The 23,022-nt window shown below is 40.5% G+C and overlaps 1 protein-coding gene across 1 annotated transcript in view; it reads right to left on the bottom strand.

Moving 5' to 3' along the window:
• Positions 1 to 22,440, bottom strand: part of LOC119649391 — a 33,338-nt gene extending 10,898 nt beyond the window's left edge. Inside the window, exons 1-2 of the mRNA XM_038051516.1 lie at positions 21,926 to 22,440; positions 6,318 to 6,466 (exon numbers count right to left, since the gene is read on the bottom strand). Of these exons, the coding sequence (XP_037907444.1) occupies positions 6,318 to 6,466; positions 21,926 to 21,980 (204 nt within the window). The 5' untranslated portion in view covers positions 21,981 to 22,440. The remainder of the gene's footprint in view (positions 1 to 6,317; positions 6,467 to 21,925) is intronic.
• Between the last annotated feature and the right edge of the window lie 582 nt (positions 22,441 to 23,022).

Here is a 23,022-nt window from a genome sequence, read left to right as displayed (position 1 = left end):
CTGGTAGCATCCAATTCGGTTTCGGGTTCGACAGAAACCACGCATCCTAGATATATAAATTTATCGACGCTTTTGATGCTGATCGGTGTTTATTTTAAAAACCCTGGTTTTTTGGTGTTTATCTTCAGTCCAACTATATGGGTACTTGCTTCTCTTTCTAAATCCAAATCCATTTGGCCAAGGTCAGCCCTCAGGGAACTAGGGTAGAGTCTTTGTACCCGTTCCCGACTATTGCGGTCAGCTTCCTTGCACACGATACGCTGGTAAAAAAACTTAAATGGCGAACGAAAACAAAACAAACGAGGAGATAGTGAAAATGGAGAGTGAACTGGATGCGTATATACACAGCATGAAAAGCTTGCTCCAGCGCCCAGCGAAGAACGCAATAAGGGCTGAAATACCCGATGAGACATCGGGGCGCGCAGACAGAGAGAAGGACTCGCAAAGTGATGCGGCACCTGCAACGGAGACAGGAACCCTGACCTTACCACGCAGTACTATAATTGCGGAAAGAAGCACAGTGGAAACCGCCGAAACTAACCAAATGGTTTCGAATATAAGCCGAGTGGGAGGGCGCAAACTGAAAACGAAAGACTTATTAAGAAATATGCGGCAGTTGTGAAGCGCATGCGATATGCGGCGTTCCTCCAGAAAAACGTCAGCTAATGGAACTGGACGATTTCATATTATAGGCGGACATGCAGAGTAAGAGAAAATCCGCAGGAAGCAGAAGCAACCGCGCTTCCCGACGAGAACACAATGAGTACCAAACGAATCGCAGACAGCCCATTACTGAGCGAACTGGGGAAAAATGAAAGGAGGAAGGGTCATCTGAAGGAAACTTCAGGTACTCTCCAGGTCTCTAAAGAAGAAGGTGAAGAGGAACAAGATACAAAAACACGTCGCGCCATCAGAAAAACCTCTGCCTAAAATTAAGTCGGACACGAAGGACGGAGCACCAAAAGAAAAGATGGGGAGACGAAGGAAGGCTAGACCGCCAGCTCTGCTTATTAAGCCGACGGAGAGCATGACTTTTGAGGAAGTCCTCAGTGAAACCCCGTTACAAGATCAAACCCGAAGATAACGGGACAGAAGTGTCTTCCATTCCTAAAAGGAAGGGTGGTGGAGTCCGAACTAGGCCCGAAGACAATAAATAAAGTTAAGTTCTGCGAAGCAGTCAAGGGGCTTCTGTGAGAAAAAGCTTTGGTTTCCAGCCTGGAACCCACGTGTTCTCTGGAAATCCGAGACCTTGACTGCCTTACAGAAAGAAACGAGGTAGAAGAGCCATCAAACGTGAATGTCCGGAGGTAACCACCTCTGCGAACTCCCGAGTTGCCGAGCAATACACCAGTAAGCTTCTAAACGGCAGGAAAATCAGAATTGGTTGATTAGTGGATAGTATACGAATCCGGGCCGCCCCCAACCAAATGGTCCAAATGTTTGGATTATGGACACACATCTGCAACATGTTGGGGTCCTGACAGAAGGGCAACATGCCGCAAATGCAGTCAATCAAGCCATAAAGCTGCGTCCTAGGCAGCGACCGTAGCGCGTCTGATGAGAACGTTGCGCACACTGCGAGCTCGGGACGGTGTCCAGTCTTCAGAGTATAATTGGAAAGAGCTAGGACGCGGTCAACATGATTCCCATCGTACAAATCAATATGCACCAGAGTGCAACCGTTCACGAGTTGCTAGCACAGTTCGCAGCGGAAACCAAAGCTGATTTAGTACTCATCAGTGACCAGTATCGAAGCATGAACCCAGTTCCATGGTACTCTCCTTAGGGTTTTTACCCAAGGCTGAGGTGACCGCTTTGTCTGGATTCGAGAAGAGCCAAAGGAGGTGGTTGCTTGTGAAGAAAGGTAACGCACCCTAGACGAGTGGCAACTCTCTTGGCAAAATGAAACTAGAGGCAGATGGACGGTTCATCGGCAACTTAGGTGCGTGGCTGAACCGGGAGCATAGTGAGACTGACTATTTCCTTACCCCGTTCTTAAGTGGGCATGGAGGTTTTCAGTCTTACCTGCACAAGATAGGAAAGACACGATTTCCGGATTGTGGGTTTTGCAATGGAGTTGCGGACGACTTTTTCTTGTGGAAGGTGGGATGAGATTCGTCTGCAGCTATATTTAAACACAACCATCTCCAGACAACATTGTCGAAGAAATGCTGAGGAGTGCTGACTGGTGGAGCCATGTTCTCCATTACGTTCGGGTCCTTCTCGTTGCTAAGAAGATAGAGCTCGATCGGTGGAGGAGGTGGACGGCAGGGGGTTCCTTGAACTGACAGTTCCCTTCCTGTTCTCCCCTCCCGTTTGTCAAAGGAGTTCCCTGATTTGAAGGCTCCGCATGCGGGAGAGTTCGGGGACTAGCCCTAAGCAATGTGACAAACGATTCCAGACTAGCTCTCTGACGATGGGGAGATGTTTAGTTGGTAGTCCGACGATGTACAGAACCGGAAGTTTAACACTCTATGCGTAAATGCATTCACCTACCCTACCCCCAAAAATGATCCATGTAGAGCAAACAAATGTCATCAGAGTAGTCGAGGTGTTTGAAGAAAGATGTCATAGTCCATTACCGCCATTATCACGCCAACCGAGCAAGGCAACGTGAAGAACGTCACCAATTACAAGAAGAAATAACATTGGTGACAAGATGGAACCCTGACGTACTCCGCTTCGACTTCAAAATCTTCTAAGATTTTATCCCACTACAGTAAGTGACATTTTGGCAGTTTCTCCGGAATAACCCCGAAAAATTCCCTGTTCATGCTATCCAAAGGCTTTCCGAAAACGATGAAGACCACGTGAGGCGGAGATCTAAACTCCGCGCACTGCTCGATGCTGATCCATAGGGCAATCTATGCAAGAGGATCCGGATTAGAACTAACGTATTCTCTGTCTAATGTTTGAAGATCTTCTTTAATACGTTCCAGATTTATTTTATCTATCATCTTTACAACGAGCACCCAGATACCCCTCAAATTGTCACTTTCAAAACGAATGCCCTTCTTTGGAACTTTAGCGATCATCTACTTCTTTCAGTCTGGGGGAAAGGTATGGGATTCCCAAGATTTCTGTATGAATTAAAGCAGAAGATCTGTAGAAATTGCAAGCACAACGGCAAATAGCTCGGTGGGATGACCCTCAAGATCAGCGGCTCTACTCCATTTCGTCTCTCCATTTGATGGCCGACACGGTTTCACTTCTATTTGAAGGAACAGTCCATATCCGCATGTTACGGTCACTAGCCATTTCATCAAAAACAAGAAGAACCTCGCCGCTGGTGATCCCTTCCGAGGCCATTGTCAACGCCTCTCTTGTTACGCACAACCAGAAGATAGCTCCTAAATCTAATGCTGATCGCGGAGTGGTCGATTTGATTGTTCGTACGGCGTCGGTCAGTTGAAACCCAATAGACTCTGTGTTCGAACAATGTGCCACCAATGACCAAGCAGTGGAAGCTTCAAAATTTACAGATTGCCAGCCCACAAATTTCTGTCCCTTTTAGTTGCCTCCTACGAAACCAACCAGATCTAGCTTTTTTAAAGATCCATCATTACTTTTTCAAATGTTTAGGATAAATAAGTTCTGAGTTCTACTACATTTATGATGCTTCAATTTTAACCTCTAATTCCCGTCGTTCCATCCAATTTTAATGGTTTCAGGAAGCATTAATTGGTTTTTTTCAGTTAATACCCACACAACCATAACCTAAGGAAAAATTGCATGCCCCGTTTCGCCTCTTTTAGAAGCAACGTGTGATCCTGTCACTTCCTGAAGGTAAAGGACTTCACAGACCACTAACTCCCGTCAGATTTGATGACGTGATTTAGTAGTCTTTGAAATAGAAACAAATTGAACTGATTTTACTAAGATTTTCCTTACACAAAACCTTACAATCTAAATTTCTGGAAAGATGCTCTTCAAAGTTATGGCTCTACTCCTTTTTACTGTTCTCACCACTTTATCAGCGTTTTTATATTATCAGCTCTATTTCAACGTCACTTGGTTTAGTATATCAAAAAATTGCATTGATTGGCTTCGTATCGCTTACTTCCAGGAGCAATAGATGCACAAACTTCTTTCAATGCGAATTGCTTGTTTTTGAATTCTAACCTGAAAGTATCAGGTTGTTGCAAATGAAATAGCCGCTTACAAAAATTTATTTATTTAATCAAAATAGGTGCCAGTCGATTCAAAACACTTCTCCCAGCGAGATTCAAGAGTATGTATGCCAATTTCGTAGAAGTCCAACTGTCGGGTGATGATAAATTCGTCGAAGGCAATTTTGACAGCCTCTTCGTTCCTAAATTGCTTTTGCGCCAAAAAAAGGATCCAAATGCTTAAAAAAGTGGCAGTCGGTTGGCGGAAGGTCCAGTGAATATGGTAGATGAGGCAGTCTCATACTGTAATTCGTTCAAAATTTGAACCGTTGTTCTTCATACACGAGGTCGTGCATTGTCGTGAAGGAGTATCACACCATCTCTGTTGACCAATCTCGGCCGTTGAATTCTCAATTTTTGGTGCATTTCCTCGAGTTGGGCAGAGTATTTCTGTGCATTTATAGTTTCTCCAGATGTCAGAAAAGAATAGTGGATAACTCCAGCTGTAGACCACCAAACAGTCACCATTACCTTCTTCGGATGGAGGCTCGGTTTCAGCATATGCTTCGGTGGTTCATCAGCATCTAGCCATTGTGCAGATCGGCGACAATTGTCGTATAATATCCATTTTTCATCACATGTCACTCGTCCCCACGTACTCATCTGAAGTGGCCTTGGCCACGAAGCCTCACCGGAGGTTATCTCGTACCATGGGAACCGGGACGGCCCTCTGAGAGCATATGCTCCAGGAGAATTCTTGGAGGATGTGTTCTCGGACCGGTTATTTGCGGTTGGCCCCCTAGTCGGAGTTTCATGGTGGTTGTGGTTATGTCTACATCGCGGGCAGAGCTCCTCGGAGCTCAAGCGTGGAGTTGCGCTGTACAACTCGGGTGCCGTACCCCTTAGTTGCGGCAGGGGTGTTAGATAGGCCTCGCATCCACTGGTATGAATGCTGAGCCTGCACTCAATATAAACCACGACCGCTGTGCTTGCATAACGGGGCTCTGATTGTGGTCCCTAAATCAATCCGTGTCCGAAGAGGACCGTGGGATTATGCCTTCACGGCAGGTACTCACGTTAAACCCCCAGGACTTTCATCACATCTCACTATTCTGAGCAAAAAGAGATCGCTCTATTGCGGGAGAGTAAAGAACTACAAATATCCAATCGAAGTGCCATGTCTTGCTCCGTAAGGGCATGAGGAACCCATTTGTCGAGCTTTTTCACCTTTCCAAGTTGTTGCAAGTGTCTGGAAACTGTCGAATAGTGCACGCCCAGTTTCTCTGCAATGTCTTTCACAGACTAACGTTTGTCGGATTCGACTAGCAGCTCGTCGTTGTCAATCGATGGTCCTGGATGTCCACGTGGCTCGCTTTGAAAATTTATGTCGCCTGATCGGAATTTTTCGAACCACCGCTTACCGTACCAATTCCAAATACGCTGTTAATGTTCTTGATCGCCTCCGCTGCTTTATGACCGAGTTTGAACTCATACAGAAAAAGTATACGTTCTTGGCTCTTTTCCATCTTCCTTTCCTTTGTATTCACTGTTATCACAACGATGGTCAAAACTGAAATGAATCCTTGATTAAATGTAGGAGTATTCATACTTCATTATCCGACGCCAACAGCGCCAACTGGTGATTGTTTGATACAGCAAAATCGCAACTAATTTCACTTGATTGCCAAATCGGCCATTTCATGTGCAGCAACCTAATTTATTGAATACAGCGCCATAATGTTACTAGTAATTGCCTCTTAGAACATTGATGTCAGAGTTTGAGTGTGAGGGAGTATCTGGATAACCTCGAATACTTATCTCGAACACCGATTGTCCTTCATTTTCAATTCTTTCAGCTTTCTATGACGTTGCAATAATCGAAAAAATAATAACAATGAGAAAGGAGAGAATATATATAAAACCCCAAAAAAAAGTAAACAGCACCTATATACTTCCGGATGCAGAAAGCTATATAATTGCATATTACTTCGATGCATATGAACTGCACCTCGAATAGAGATTTTACATACAACTGTAACAGCTATTATATATGCAGAAACCATAAAATAGGTGTATTCTTATATTCAACAGTGTACTGCTACAGATATTACGAGAGTGAAAACATATTCATGCAGAAATACCATTTACGTTATGAAAAAAAATTGCTTATCTCTAAAATATTAAACGAATAAACTACTTTACACTTACATAAGGCGGGTCGCAATAAATTGCTTTGCACCAAAGTGGTTCAGAATGATAGCAAACGCATAGACTACAGACACCAGGACCAGGCACATAAAGCATTCCATGATTAACTGAATTTCCTTGGAAATCTATACAATCTTCCTCTATACATCCTGTAAAAAAAAACAAAAAAAGCATAACAGAACAGGCATTGTCTACTATAAAAGGAAACATAATTTATAATCCTAAATACAATCTTCCCTTTAGAAGGTGAATCGAAAAAAGTAGCAAAGTTCCACACAGACCCAAATATCATAACAACGGATATTTTAAGAGATACCCGAGTTTAACATCCAGAACTTAAGTTATTTAAGTAAAATTATCTGGATTACATCAACGACATCGACTCCTTCACGATGAATAAAAAGTAGACTAGGAAAACCGCGAATACTCATAATTAGTCATTACATTATATAAGCGTAATAAAGACATGATAACCACGGACATAGTTAATGGCAAAATTGCTGATTATATATTTTGAAACAAAAAGATTTAAACACTTTCGTGAAATGAAGGAAATCGGAGAGTAATACACCTGGCACAAAAAAATACAATTTTTGTACATGAACAACTTCTTAAATATGATATGTTTAGCTTTGTAAAGAAATTACAGTCAACATTGCAAATCCTAGACAATAAAAAAAACAATAATACAAACTATACTTCATTAAAAATAAGATCGACAACAGCAATAATAAATTGATAACATACATAAATATTTACAAAGGCAACACTTAAAGTTACTTAAATTTAAAAAAAATAATTTGAAAGATTTGTTACCAAATCTTATTGATATTAATATGTACACCGAAGTCGCAATTTAAAATTTTACAAATGTTGATACGCCATAGCTAAAGATACAACTAAAGCCTACTTATCGAAAAGATTCAAAAACTGCTACTTTTGAATGGATTCGGGTACAGAGAAAAAATCTAAAACCAGTAATTTTTTTTAATTATGTAAGCAACATTTGACGCATAGTTTATATATATATCTTGCACCGTAAGGCGATTATGTTATTCTAAACAGCTCAGAGTATAGTAAACTTAATTTTAATCTACTAAAACATCATTAACTACTGCAGGGATCTATGTTTCCAGTAAGAATGAAAAGATGAAATGAAGTATACTTTGGCACTTAAGTTTCCTCGAATAAGCATAAGTATCCGTTTTTACAAGGAGTGATATATATATAAAATATGATAAACTATTATTATAATTGAATTTCGCCGAATCTTTTCTCACTATATCTGTTTTGATTGGTTCTGAAAATTGGACTAATTACTTTATTCTGGATTTACTACTATATTCTAGCTTCGACTGATATATTCAGTAAGAACACAAGCAGTTTAAAAAAGTAGCACATTTTATAACATTCATCACCCCAAATGAGCACATTTTCAAAATTTAGGAATTTTTAAGTTTTTGTGTGAAACAAAACCTTATTAGAATCGAGTCGATGTCTGTCTGTCTGTCTATCTGTCTGTCATACCCGATTTATTCTGAAACGGCTAGACCGGTTGTCATAAAAATTGGTGAGAGCATGTGATCTGTTGTTCCCTTTACATACAGTAAGTGGCACCATTTTGTGTTAAGCTTAAGGAGGCTCCCCATACATGTGAATGGAGGGTACAATTTTTTTCCCCATAAAATGTGACCATGTGGGGTATCAAATGAAAGGGCACAATTAGTACTTTTCGTATTAGTACTTACTTCGGATAATATGTAGGGAAGCTCTCTCAGAACCTATCCAACCGAAAAATCTGGAAAAAATCACAATGGTGCTTCTCTCGAAATCTAGGCCTCAAAATCCATCCGGTTCCGATATCTTCACAAATAAAGTTAATAACAGTATATTTTCAAATTTTAGAAATTTGCCCGACAGCCCCCCTTATGTCCATCTCAGAAGTACAAAATTTTGAATGGGGATAAGGGATAACATAATGCACAATTTGTTTGAAGAAAATCCAACTATTATTAACAAAGTTGTAGGGGGTGAAACGTTGTCCTTTTTAGTCAATTTCGCGCATTCTACAACCTGTCAATACCACAACGAAGTAACGTCATATGAATGGGGTCGCAAAGAATTATTTTGTTTTAGTTTTTGTAAGTTTGTTTAGTATACACATATCAATTTCTCCAAACAGACATGTGTGTATGTAAGTATGTAGTATAAGCGTGCTAATGAAGTTTGCGGATAGTGTCTAATTCAGATAGATATATTTGTACATTAGATCAACTGTATTTAATATACGTGCTATATATGTAGATATATATGCTTTTGTGCACGAAGTAAATCGGAAATATGGGTATGATCAATTTATATACGTGCATATATATACAGTATTCGGAAATAGGCAGTTTGTTTGTTTAAGGTGAGTATAATATCTATGGCTGTAATGTGTACGTATGTCTTGTAGTTTGGAAAAATATGAAGGAATGTGTGTTTATACCCGAAGCGCGAGCTTCCGGCATTCCGACTTGTTTCATATTTACGGAGAGCCTACTCTTCCCTTTTCACTAGTTTAGGCGTTTTCAAATAAATTGCTTTTTCCAGACAGACAGGCAGGTAATCTGTTTGGATTAAACTGCAAAAAAATATTGTAGGGAGAAATGTTTCCTAAATCCCATGCCATTTGAACAATTCCCATGATGGAATGAAAAATAGATCCTGTTACGTTCTTGCTTTACGTAGCTTGTATCATTGGATTGCGTAGCTCTAGACGAAAACCCGTTCTATAACTTTAATATTAGCATTTAATTTACACTAAATTATACAACCATACTGCATAATTAATTATAGAACAATTCTTTCAACTGGTATAATTCGAGGCGTATCCATAATCGACGCGACTTGTTCTAACTCTGCAACTAGACTGACTCCGTGGGCGGACCTCCAGCCCTCTTATACCGCGCGCAACGTTCCAGAAAGGCATGTAAACTGTATGGGGAAACTACTTTGGGCTTTTAACAAGATCTCCTTACTGGTATTAGAGTCATATTTTAACAATTATCCTAACTAAATATTCGCCGTAGGTAGGTATCAGTGGCCGCTCCGAGGAGCCCAATCAGCGCTGTGGTGCGCCTTTTTGATGAAACAAGACCGTAACTGCTGTTATGAGAGCAAGAAGGCAGAGTCCAGCCAGGATCTTCAGAGCCAGCCCGTTGCATTCACGAAGTAAAGTGACTCTCCCACCCTGTAGCTAGAAATCTCCCAGTGTCCGTAGCCTGGTTCTAGCTAGAGCTAGGCAATCGCAGAAAAAGTGCAAGAGGGTTTCCCTTCCTTCTCCGCAGCTTCGGCAATGCGAATCGTAGGGTGTGCCGAGCCTAGCGTCCCTCGTGCAGACCGCCGTAATCTTGAATGCATTTTGCACGCGTCTGGCGTAGGAGCTCTCCTGATCGGGCTATATTATAAGCGGGCCAAATCCTCCTTGACTTGGCACAGCTCGTAAGCCTTCGCTATCTAGAGTCCGCGGCTGCTAAGTAGTGCGAGTAAACTTCGCCTTTAACAGCCACCAGCGAGCCTCGCCTGGCCAATCCGTCAGCCCACTCATTTCCCTCTATGTTCGTATGTCCGGAACCCAAAGGAGGGTGAGCTTGAGCGTGCTGCTCATATCACGGTACTGTTATATAATTTTGGTGGCTTGGCTAATTGTCATTACTACAATTTACATTGACGTCACATATAATTTTCCCAAACGGGTTTTCGTCACAATACTTATGTCATTAGGTAATAGAAGAAAGATATCAATGGCAATAGACAGGCCCTGTAATTCATTATTATATAGCCATTTCTCTTGAACTGAATGACGAGAAAAAAGCACTTCTTCATCCAAACAATTCTTATACAAAATCGACATGACGAGTATAATTGGAACCAATTTATTTTAACAAACCCTAACCTTTTAACCTGCAAATAGCCCCACTGTCAGAAGTTATGTATTTCTAAGGGGGAAAGGACATTGTCTCCTCTTTCGTCTGCAATAAATGGGATTTTCGGGTAAATTTTTAAAATATGATAATATGCTATTATTTTCTTGCTTGATTTGAGCAGGTGTCCGAATGGGATTTATTTTGAGGCTTAGATTTTGTATAGTGTGAATTGTTTCGGATTTTTCGGTTGGTTCTGGGAACAAGACCTGTTTTACTCTCTCAAGCATATATTTGAGCCCTCACTTCCCAAGTTTCACCCAATATCAAGAATAAGATCAATTTCTAAACGTACTAATTAAAGTCTTTCGTTTGCTACCCCACATGACCACATTCTATGAAAAAAAAATTTACACCCCCTTGTTGTCTTCGGGCGCTTACTGTCATGCGACCGCTCCCCTCAACAAGCGGCGTCAGGCCGAGATCTAAGGCACTTTCATAAGTTTTCAGCATGACGGAATTCCCATCAATCCCAGATTGTACAGTTAATGAAATCGACATACGAGGATCTGTCTTCTGATAATTTATTACAAAGATGCTTGGGTGCACACTCAAAACAGCAACGAATCCTTCAAGAGCTGTTTTTAGATTTTGACTCCAGAATATTTGCACTCGGACAAACGGGTGGTTAAGATTGCCTACCACTTAGCAGTAATGATGTTAAACGAAGGATTTTTATCCATTCTGCTGGGGATTACTTTATGAGACGAGAAACGCATCGACCGCTGCCAGCATAGGGTAACGCTGCAAAAAGGGCCCGGATTTGATAATGAGGAAGAAGGACTCTACGGCCTTGGCATTGCAGATTCAATCGTAAGTTTCTGCAATTATGTTTTATAACATACTTTATCTATAAACGGGTGTTCCCGAAAGTTAACTTATTTAAACATTGTGGCATCACTTCTACCGAAAATATTTAGCGAATTCAACCAAGTTTTTTCCAGTTGTTCAGTGAGCATCTCGCTATGACTTCCCTAGCCATTTTTTCCAAAATTTTACTTGCCCCATTTTTACAGCCTCTAAAGGGTTTAAAAAAAATGCCAAATACAATATGTTTGAAAAGTCAAAACATGTATAAATTAAGTAAAAAAACATTAGATTATATTCCGTGGTTACTTTGCAATTAACTCTCAAAAATAAGCCTGGAATTTACGCTTGACGGTAAAAGATCTCCTTAGACCAAGCAAATAAAATGCTGACGTGATAATTAACGAAAATAACACCCTCCAGAACCTATCCAATCGAAAAATCTGAAAAAAATCAGAGTGGTGCATCCATACGAAATCTAGGCCTCAAAATGCATTCCATTGTGATATCTGCTTAAAACCTGCCTTACGTTCATCCTAGGATTACAAAATTACGGTACTTATGTTATTACATAGTGCATAATTTTGAAAAGTTTGACAAAAATTAACTATTAACTATATATTAATTATTATTAACAGTTATTGGCAGGTCAAAATTGTGTATTTCACCTGAATTTATCGCACTCTAAAACGTGTATGACGTCATCATCATATAAAGTGAAATCATATGAACGCTGGATTTGGAGTTTTGAAATATCAAGGAATATTTTGAATTGGAATCCGATTGGGAAAAAGTGAACAGAAAATTTCTCACACAAGATGAACACAAAACTTTTATCTCCGAAGCGTCCAGCTTCCGGTATTCCGACTTGTTTGTATCTGTTTTTGGTGAACTTCTTCGCATTTGCTAATAATATTGACCTCCTAGTGTAAAGTGTATGGATTCAACTACAATCAATAGAGTACTTTGCAGAGCAAACTATTTATGTAAATTAACTGCTGACGCGGTTGAATCTTAAAATAATTATGCAAATGCAACTACCACGCACACAAAATTCCTCAGAAAGGGAAATACAAAACCTTTTATACCTATGGCGTTCAGTTTCCTGTTTTCCGACTTGTTATATATCAAATCGATAAATGTCAAAAAATAATTTTGAGCGACTTCCGAAGCGAAATACTCCTTTGTGCGTCGGCAAATGGTTACATACCTCTTCGTCGGTCAGTTCGGGAAAATGTTCGCTTCGTCAGTTTTGCTTCCCCAAAAAGCTTCCCTCCGCTTATCGCATAATAATAATTGGTACTGTATCGTTATCCAAGTTTCTAAAAATTCGTCCATGTATGAATCCCCCTTGCTAACCAGTGAATTCTGCAATCGATGCCTTCCGTCATCTCTATCAGAAGTGTCCGATTGTTTATTTCTAGCAACGACGACAGATACTCTGTTGGCTATTTTTATTTATCTCATATATGTATATATGTAGAGATAATCGCATGTATAGTATGCACATCCACCTACAGTTCGGCCTGAACTGAGCGGACCATGCACATACCGGCAAGCGGCAATATGATTAGTTCAACTCTGGACGTAGGAGGCGTTGCGGTGCAAATTTAAGATAATTTTGTGTGTGTGCATTTATCAAAAATGGTCATTAGCGATAAAGATGCTCACAAAAATTTGCGTTCAAATCCCGGCTCACATCCTAAACAAACATGTCATCATTTTTCATTCGATATCCAACCGCCTGAACAGTCAAAACGTAAATACCAAATGCATTCCATCCACGTAACGGCCGCCGGTGAACTGCGGACTATTCAAGCGTAACTAACAGGCCGAACTGTACGTCGATGGCGGGCTTGAGTCATTCCTCCTTATTATGTCCTTTCCAAGTACCAGTAGTAATAAACGAGTAACTCGTTGTATTTGGGGTTAGGTCCGCTTAAATTTCTATCATTCTACACTTGTGCCCTGAAAAATGCTAAACCAAAACCGAATTAATAACAGATATCTTGTCATAGACCTAACCACTTAGAACGCACAATCATCATAGCTTTCAAATTATCTACAAATATTACCACAAATATCAAGCATCTAAGGCAACCCAGAGAGAGTCAGTGCCCTCCTGAAATTAACATTATATTGTTTTGTCTCAACGGAAAAACACGTATGTAAATACATATGCCCTCATGTTTGTAATAAATGAACTAAATGTTCACCTGCTGTACACTGAGAAAATAATTACATAAATATTCCACAACACACAACTTCATGGCATCCTTGCCAGCAAGCAGAAACGTGGTACCTTCCGGTCGGTCTATTGTTGGATATTAGCATACCGTTCGCACGTACTCTCTAGAGACTGAGGAAGGAAGTCGGTTCCTGGAAGCATAGTCAAGGTGTGAATTTTCACCTAATAGCTGCAAATGTAGTATTCAAATCTTCTTTGGGGGCATACATAACGTTTAAGGGGTTAAATGGCTGAACATCAAATGTCTAGACATATCACGATTCGTCAATATAATTCTGTGCAAACCTTTTCTCTGCCATGAAACTTCAAAATCAAGATAGAACGGGAAACACCTGTTTTACATAATGAGCCACTTGAATGCTACGTGAAGCAGCACCCTTGGTGCGTGTGGCGCCTCAATTACCTTAATTAATACAATTTAAATGCTCTAAAATGGCGAGCACCTTAAAATAAGGTAATTCTTAGGTGATGAAGGTCGAGTCGGTCAAGTTTCCGAGGATAATAGCTTTCACGACATTTTTACACCGCAGACATGTACTATATAAAATGAACACTACAGTTGAACGAGACGTAGAAAGTAGCTTAATTACATCGCCAAACAATTATTTCTCATTATTTCAGAGAATCCTTAAGATGCAGAGTATCAGTCTGAAGCTGGATTAAAAATAGAAACCATTTTATCACTAAAAAGTCTTATAAGTTAGAGTTATAAAGGACTTCTGACTTCAGAATATATTTAAAATTATTCACAAAAAAGCGCTTGTCTCCAAAGACGGAAATACATAATATAAGAAAGGGATGCTAACAATGCCAACAATCCATTGAAACAGTGAAAGTAGCAACAATGTGCTCATTTCTTACAAGTCCGTTGGGATAAGGCGAATTCCTTCTGCAAATGGGAGCACACACTCAGCATATTAAATTGGCAAATTTATCACAGTTCCTTGGCCGGTGCTCCTGCGTATATAGTTACAAGCTTCCACAAGCAAACATTTTTTTTTTCTAGTCACAATTAAAGTTACCGCATAGTCTTTGGTGCTTAGTCTCATGATGTTGAATTTAATGCGTACTGAACACATCCGCTCCAATTAGCTGATATTCTCCACTATTCCTCCACAAAGAAACACTACCTGTGTTATTGGGGTAAATATCAACAACCACAATAAGGCACCACAAAGTTTTGAAAACCTACTCCCCACCTCCCCGATGCAGATGTTAGAAAATACCAGAGTCATCAATGAACTAACCCTTACTACTTAGTCATTATCCCTGTCAATGGCATGAAAAAAGACGAGGAAATAGTATAATTCACATCCTTCGAAATTAACCTTGTATGGAATCAACCTCAATAAATTTAACATATGCATGCATTTACAGAAGCAAATAGTGAATACACCAAGTTTGATGATGAACAGCTGTCACGAAATTTAAAATGGACAACCATATTAGACAATGGAATAAACCCTAACAACTACCTGAAAGTACGTACATATATCTGGCTAGTGAACATTGTTTTCCAAGCACCCGAATTGGAAGCAAATCCAATTAATTCAACTAATTATTTAACAGAAATGTACTACCTAATTAACTAACTATGTATATACCAAACCAAAACAAAATCATTGGCTATGGCCTCCCTTGAGTTTAGGGTAGGTGTACCTATCTAAAATTACCATGTATCACAGTTGCCATGCTCCATTCAAGCCTTGTTTGAATCAGTGATATAAGACGCAAATCCTTTGCTTCAAGAATCTCTCAGCAAGGATACAAATGAGAACTCTTATCGCCCAGGACAATTCAATCTATGTAAGACTTCAACACTAAGAACAAGGCATCGTTAATGCAACTTGCCAAGATTTTTCAAAAATCTTTTAGTGCTAAAATTGTGACTACACACAACCCAAATGATCACTAATAGCATGAAATTAGTTTTCCAGTAAATCTAGTTTTTCTGCATTCTAAAAAGGGAAGAAGAAAAAAAAGCTGGAACACAGGTTTGACAATGCAGAAAAAAACGGTAAGGGTACTCCTCAACCAAACTTTGGAGTTCAAGCCATCGGAAAATTGGTACAAAGAAGTTCATAGTGCTCCGAATAAGAGTAGAAGATCAGTTAGCCGATCATCCAAGAGGCAGTCTGATAGTAGGTTCGAAATTACACAGCGTAGCTATCTATTAGGAAACCTACACTTGCAAAGTGGCAGTCAAACCACGAAGTATAATTGTAATCCCATCAAACCTCCTAAAAGCAGAAATAAGAAAAAGTACAATAGCTAGGTAGCTATTAGTGGCCCAACTAGTGATGTGATGCGCTGTTTTGATGCCACAAACTCCTAAGACCATGACTTCTGTAGGAAGGATAAGGAGAGAAGAATCTCACCGGGCGAGAGTTTCATAGCCAGTAATTACAAGAAATAGCAGCTTCCCACCCAACAATGTGAGATCTCCTTGAGACCTACAAAAATTTATTTACCTAGTCTCCGCAGCCCATTGCTAGCTGGAGCTGGACAAACACGAAGGAAGTATGCCCCTCCTCTCCGCAACTCTGACAATGCGAATTGTGAGATAGTCAATCTAGGCCCATGATCTCCTAAAGGCCAATACCCTAGGCAAACCGCAATAGTCCTGTACGCACTCGCGCGGCTGGCGCAAAGGCTTTCATAACCGGGTTTTGTTATAGGAGTGTCAGATTCGCCTTGACTTAGCATTGCTCGTGACTCTACACAATCTGAAATCAACGGCTGTCACGTAGTGCCAATAAATTCCACTCTTCATATCACCAACGACGTGTAGACTTCGCATAGCCAGGGACTGTCAAAGGAGGAGCCCGGTCTAGCTAATCCGTCGGCCCGCTCGCGTCCCTGCGCCCTGACGCCTTAATTGAGACTTGCCCGCCGATCAGAACAACTATATTACGCTGGGGACTCGGACCTTGCCCCAACTATGGACAGGCCTTCGCCAACACCTCTGCCGTATCCTGGAGTATCGTTAGATTCGGCAATAACCAAAAGTTTCTCGATAAAATCAGAAGCACAATTTGTCTAATATAGTGCGTGCAAAAGTTTCCATTCCATCAAATTTTGTTAATTTTCTCATTGAACAAGTCGGTAAACCGGAAGCTAGACGCTTCAGGTATGAAAGGTTTTGTTTGTTTCTTATGTAAGTATATTCGAGTGCAAAACTATCCCATTTGTACGTAGCCCGTAATGTATATGTATATTTAGCATGTCAAACTACTCGCTTTAATAAGATATTTAATATTTTGGGTTCCAGTAAATTCACAGGGAAAGGATAATTTTCAACCACTGTAACTTTATTATTAGTAGTACGATTCTGGTCAAAATTCAAGATATCATGTTTCACACAATTGTCTATTTTACTGCAAACTTGATTACTGTTTGACACTGTTTACGAAGTAAGTAAGTTTTCTCACTGCTGGACAACAGTCGCGAATACAGCCCGTATTAAATTGGAGGCTAACGCTTTGTTCCCCTGCTAATAGATGCACTAACAATATGCAAGCGAAAATAAGTAACCATCAGATGATCAAATGATGGTCCCTTTCGAGGCCGATGTCAGCACCTAAGCTCCCAAATTTACCGTTGATCACGATATGGTCGATCTGATAAGATATCCAGTGCCAGTCAGGCGACACCTAACTGACTTTATGGCAAGCCCTGTGCTCGAAGAGTCTGCAAGCAATGACGAAGGGATGAAAATTGCAAAAGTATACAAACCTTTCATCGGTGTTCCTACTATTGCCAAGATTACACCTCCACTTCACATGACCAAGCAAGATGTTGTCAGAGCGTGCCTTTGCATTTAGATCATCATCGCAACAAAACCTTTAAAATCTCCTGGACTGGCATCTTGCAGAAAAGATTCTGTCGGAAATATATATCTATATATAGTTAAAAAAAAGCCCAGGGATCCTCTTCTCGCCCAACCGGACCGAGGGGCAATCAACCTAAGTATGGACTGAAGGCAACATCCAAAGACCCGCCCTAAGATCGAGCGTTTCCAGCGCTTTATGTAAATTTTCCAGGACTAATCCCGTCGCTGAAATTTCCACTGGGACTACTTCGATCTTTTGTAGTCTCCAAGTCTGCATCATATCGTCCGCCAAGGGGCCGTAGTTTCAGATTTTTTCGTGCTGTTTTTCAACAAAGTTCCGATCCAACGGTACGGCTACATCGATTATGAAGCATGTTCGTTCTTCTTTGAGAAGCAGAACTAGATCGGATTGTGATTAACACAGTGGTCGGTGGCAATAGTATGATCCCACAGTAGTTTGACTCGATCATTTTCCAAAATTTTGATGGAGAATCTTGCAGGCGGAGTTATGACGATTGGTGTACTCGGTATTGCTCAACATCCTGTACGCAGATGTTATGTGCTGGATGGTCTCCTCCTTACTATTGCATAACCTACAACTGGTGTTGTTGATTGAGGAATCGTGAAGAATGTACCGTTTATAATTTTTTGTTGTGAGCAAAGCATTCTGAATTAGCAAAGCTTCGGTCTCATAGAAAAGTACACCATTATTCAACCATTTGTTGGAAGCTTTGATGCCAATGTCTGGTACAACAAATTGTTGATATGACCTCCGTGAATGGGTTTCTCTTTCCACATGTCGGCCTTCTGTTGGATTGAAGTAATATTCAACATGGGATCCCATTCTCGGTTTCTCAAGTTCAAAGGAGATAATTTATTATCTGCCATGACGGTAGCCTGGCTGGAGGATTGTTTCTCATAGAAAAACTCATGAAGATAATGCACTTGATTGTAGTGCAGCGTCTGACGATTTGCTTCTGCCCTGGTAAGAAACCGTAAAGCCGTCATCGCCTGACATTTTTGTAAAGTTTGGGTGCAAGTCCTAAGCGAGCGGTCCGTGGACTAAAAAAAGAGGGAGTAAGTTGCTCCCCATAGGGTGCATTGTCTTGATGGAACAGCAATTTCTTTTTTTTAAATCGGGCAGTTTTTCCGCGATTTCATCCTTCAAACGCCCCAATAACGCTGTGTGATAGTCGCTGTTGATGGTTTATCCCCTTCTCAAGATAGTCGATGAATATTATACCATGCCCATCCCAAAATAGTCAACAGTATTTTTTTCGCCAAAAAGCAATGCGGGCCGATCGCAAATACTGAAGCTCTATCGGAGCGCACCATCGACACGTGCTTGCATGCCTCTGTACTAACCAGGCTAGGAAATGGGGGGATGGGGGGTTTCCTTTGAGAACTTCGATTCTTAACTTGTCATTCTTCAAAATTCACGTGTCTATTCCGGTGAATAGAAATTTGCGTAAGCCTAACGAGTTAAACCAAAACGCGAACTAAAACCTGAAAAATGAAAATAAAAAAAGCGACAGTTCGACCGTGCCCCCCTTGTATTCCATTAAGGATTCATCTCACCCGTCACTTCATCCCTACGAAGAAGAGGGGATATTAAGTTTTACAAAATCTGAAACTAAGGCGTAGCCGTTTAACATGAAGTTAGGGAAGGCCAATCCCCAAAGTTCATTACGAATGGCGCCCAACATGAGCCCAACGTTTCCTAGATTCAGACCTAAAATTTTGTCCGATAGGGAATCAATAGATTCTCAAATTGGTTCCCGGCTAGGCTTTACATACACTTGACTTCACCATTCTAGTTTTAGGTCTCACGCCTTCTCCCCAGAAGCAAAGGTTCCTAAGCCTCAATATTCCTTCCCACTTTGTAGAATTTCCTGCCCTTTCCATGGCAGAATACCACAAGAGCTACTCGTTTGTTGTGTTTGTCTTTGAGACTTAACGTCTCGTAGGTGAATACCTTCCAGAAGTCTCTGAATCTACGGGCTTTTGCAGCTATATGCTGAAAAGCATTGCCTTCCGAGCTTCTTCCCTATTTTTATGTCGGCCACTCAGAATTCTCGGTTAACCATCGCATTCCTATTAGTTCATTACAAAAGCTAAAAATTCAAAATATTCCTTGATATATCTAACTCCGCCATTCATATCAGTTCATTTTATATGATGTTGTCCATGTCTTGGATCACGTGAAATACAAAATTTTGATTTTCTATAACTTTATTCATAACAATTGCAGTTATGATGGTACCAAATTTGATACCCTTTGGATGATGGGGTTTTTCAGATAAATGTCTAAAATATGGTGATATGCTATTATTAACTTTATTCGAGTAGATATCGTAACGGGATGTATTTCGAGGCCGAGTTGTTGTATAAGTGCATCATTGTGATCTTTTTCAGATTTTTCGGTTGGAGAGGTTCTGAAAACGACTCCTGTTACATTTTCCGGGGGCATACACTTTGAGCCATTCCATTCCCCTAATTTTCACTCAATAACAGAAATAAGTTCAGTTCCGAGAAGTACTAATTGAGCCCTTTTATTTAATACCCGCATCATCTATTCTGTATTCTGTGAAAAACTTTATACACCCCCCTATCTCATGTATGGGGTGCCCCGCCCCCTCAAGGAGGTCTCCCGTGTGTCCGGTCCGTGGAATCGAATTTTTTTGGCATCGATTGTATGTAGATATAGTGTAGAATATATGGGTAAAGTGATTTTTTGATATTCGGAGTCGTTTGGAAATTATAGTGTTGAACACGTGATAAGTTACATGCCAGATTTATGTCGATCGCTGTAATAAAGCGCGTACTTATCGGTCTGAATGACGTTCGAATGACTTCGCTAAAAGGACACAAATTGAAGCCAAGACTGTACATGTATTTATTGAAGAAACCTAAGGTTTATGGGCTAAGTATAGCAGATTAATAGTCAGTTACGGTTTTATGGCTAAACATCGCATTCTACCTTTTAAATGCATTTTTCTCGAAACTGCATGTTGAAAATCGGCTGCCAAAAAAAAAACACCAAAATTCACAAAAAAAAGTTTAACAAGGCACCAAAAATTTAGCTTCTAATATTTTTTAATAATCCTAGTTTGCGGGCTGTAGTTAAGTCTGTACGTTAAAATGCCGTTTCACTTTTTCTTTAAGATGATCGCAGCACCATCTAGCGTGGTAGCAGAAAAACACCTTTTTTAGAGATGGGTGTATAAATTAATTTGTATTTCAATAACTAACTATGCGATCGGGCTGGAAAAATTACTATGCACGCTCAAGATATTATTAAATCTATCGTGAATCGTATTTGTATCTTTATCTAGTTCTTCATAAAAAATATTTAAAAAAAGCCAAAAAAAACGGCCTTCACACGGGATGACCCCCTTAATTCATCGAAATCTCTTTTCAAACTGCCTCCCTCCCCATGTTTTCCCCCTCTCTCGTTAACCCTTTGTCTCATTAATAGTAAATCATCATTTACCTTAAAAATATGAAAAAAATCAAAAGCAGTTTAATTGCATTTTGTTCGTTGCAAAGGTGATCAAACCATGACGAAATCCCCTAACTAACTGACAGAAGGTTTCGTGCTACCAAAGAATTCAACATTTTCTGGGGAAAGCAACAAAGAGTTGAGATAATCGCAACAATTCTTCCCTATGCAAGCATACTCTCTAATGCGGAAAATCATACAAATGCGATTAAACTTCTCTAATATGGGATCATCGATAAGAAACACTATCATAAAGCAATTGACGTGAGATTACATAAGAAGTGATTGAACGTTTTGATAGCAGTCCCAGCCAACCCTTAGGTCAGCCCAACAAATTCAAAATATTGGTCTGCTAATTAACTACGTACATATACAACGTAGTTACCCCATAATCAAAGTTCAAGATCAGTTAACTATCAATTGAATGTCGTTACCCAACTCAACTATCTTTTCAAAATACTTTTAATAAAGTCCCCGTTCTAATCAGCATCCACTGTAAGTTACGCAATTAGAAATATTTACTTCATTAATTATTGCAAACGCGAACTATCGCAAGTGCTAACCCTCATTGAACTCTCCAAAAGCACTCGAACGAATCCGAGCAGGAGGCAGACTGTGCTGATTTTGTAATTAAAGCGAATCCATTAATTGCAGATAGTACGCGTTCGATGACACACTACCTGCACCGCGCTCACGGGATATGCAAATCTCAGTAGTTTAGAAGCTAAAATTGTCAGCCTGCCAATTAGGGAACAAACACTACGAATTTATGTTTCACTAAATCTTTTATCCTCCGATAGACAGCAGCTTCACAGATACTCACGGAAGCAGACAACACTCGCTAATTGAAGTTCCATTACCAAACAATCAAACACGTAACATATCCCAAGAAACAAAAGGGTAAAAGCGCTTAATTTGTTTGGCGATGTATCAACAAAAGCGAAAAACAAACAGTTTCCATTCAAGGCAAAGGAACATGGAAGGACTCCATTCGCAACGACCACGTGCAGAGTCTGTTTAAGGACACTCTAATTAAATCAGAACACAAACGGAAACATGCTCCCACCAAGTCGATGTCAACAAACGAAAGTTCGAAGGAATCACCGGGTCACGGGCAACTCTCTCCGCAATACGCTTTTACGTCACGATTGAACGAGATCCAATCGGAAGCGTTCTCCTTACGCTAATTGCATTACTTCAAGTGGCTCGGGAAGGCAAGGATTGCAAGCACAACGCTACTTTGCAGACACATACCTACGCAGGCAATGTACAGGCACAGGATTGAAACAGTCAACTTATCCAACGGCATCCTTCGAGAATCCTTCAGGCTGCTTCCTGTTCCCTTTAACACCACTCGCTCCTAACTCACTTAAGTTTAATGGAAACTCAAACGGAAGAGTTTTCTCGTTATGAGTATTGGTTCGACGCGTATCTTCGACTTGTATCTGCTCTGTATCGGCTCGGAAATCACGCCACTCACGCCACCTCCTCGCTGCACCGAGTCCTTAACTAGATTGCGTCCTAAAGGAATCACAACGAATCAGAGCCGACTATGTCCGGTCATCTCGTGTCACGCGACACTCGACACTTAGTCAACATGCCACCCTCGCAAGTACACAATCGAAGGAAATGGACGCTTTTAAGGCTTTTCCGTTTTTCCACTTTTCACGACAATCACCGCCGTCGACACTGGTCGTCTATTAGCCCCGCACTATGCCAAGGTAATTCTATTTATCAGTGGACCGTAGACAGCCTGCGACTGGATGAAATACTGCAACGAACGCTAATAAAAAGCGAATCTGTTGTTTGCCCAAAGCACGAAGCGGCATCCGGTCCAGGGTTGTCGTATGGAAAGCAACAACATTCCTTCTTTATGGGGTAGAATCGCAGTCAGGGAGGGCGAAAGCTCTTTTGTACTGAAGCCCAATCTAGCGTAGCATGCATGCATCACAAAGCAAGGAGCAAGGAAACATATTTTTTCCCTTTTAATTGTGCTCCTTTGTCCATAACAACATGGGGCGCAAAGCCCACTATGATTTACAACCTTAGCTTTCACCCTTGCAAACTACATTCAACCACTCGAGTTAATACCATCCAGTCCTTTGCAGTCTCTTCACCGGGATATTGCTTAGAATTTCAAATGTGTCTAGGAATTTAGATTGGCTCAACAGCCAGCAATGTAATTTCTAGAGGTAATCCTTGTTCTTACTGAGAGGCAGAAATGGCCTGGAATAATGTTGGCCACAAGCGAAGACACTCGTGGAATGAAAAAGTTGCAGTAGGGGAGCAGCATGAATGCACAATTTAACCCGTGGACATTATTATTTATGTCCGAACGTCTCCTGTTCACT

This window comes from Hermetia illucens, chromosome 1 (genome assembly GCF_905115235.1).
Source record: "Hermetia illucens chromosome 1, iHerIll2.2.curated.20191125, whole genome shotgun sequence".
Lineage (NCBI taxonomy): Eukaryota > Metazoa > Arthropoda > Insecta > Diptera > Stratiomyidae > Hermetia > Hermetia illucens.
The sequence above is the reverse complement of the archived record's forward strand: the minus strand, read 5'-3'. Positions and strand labels throughout refer to the sequence as shown.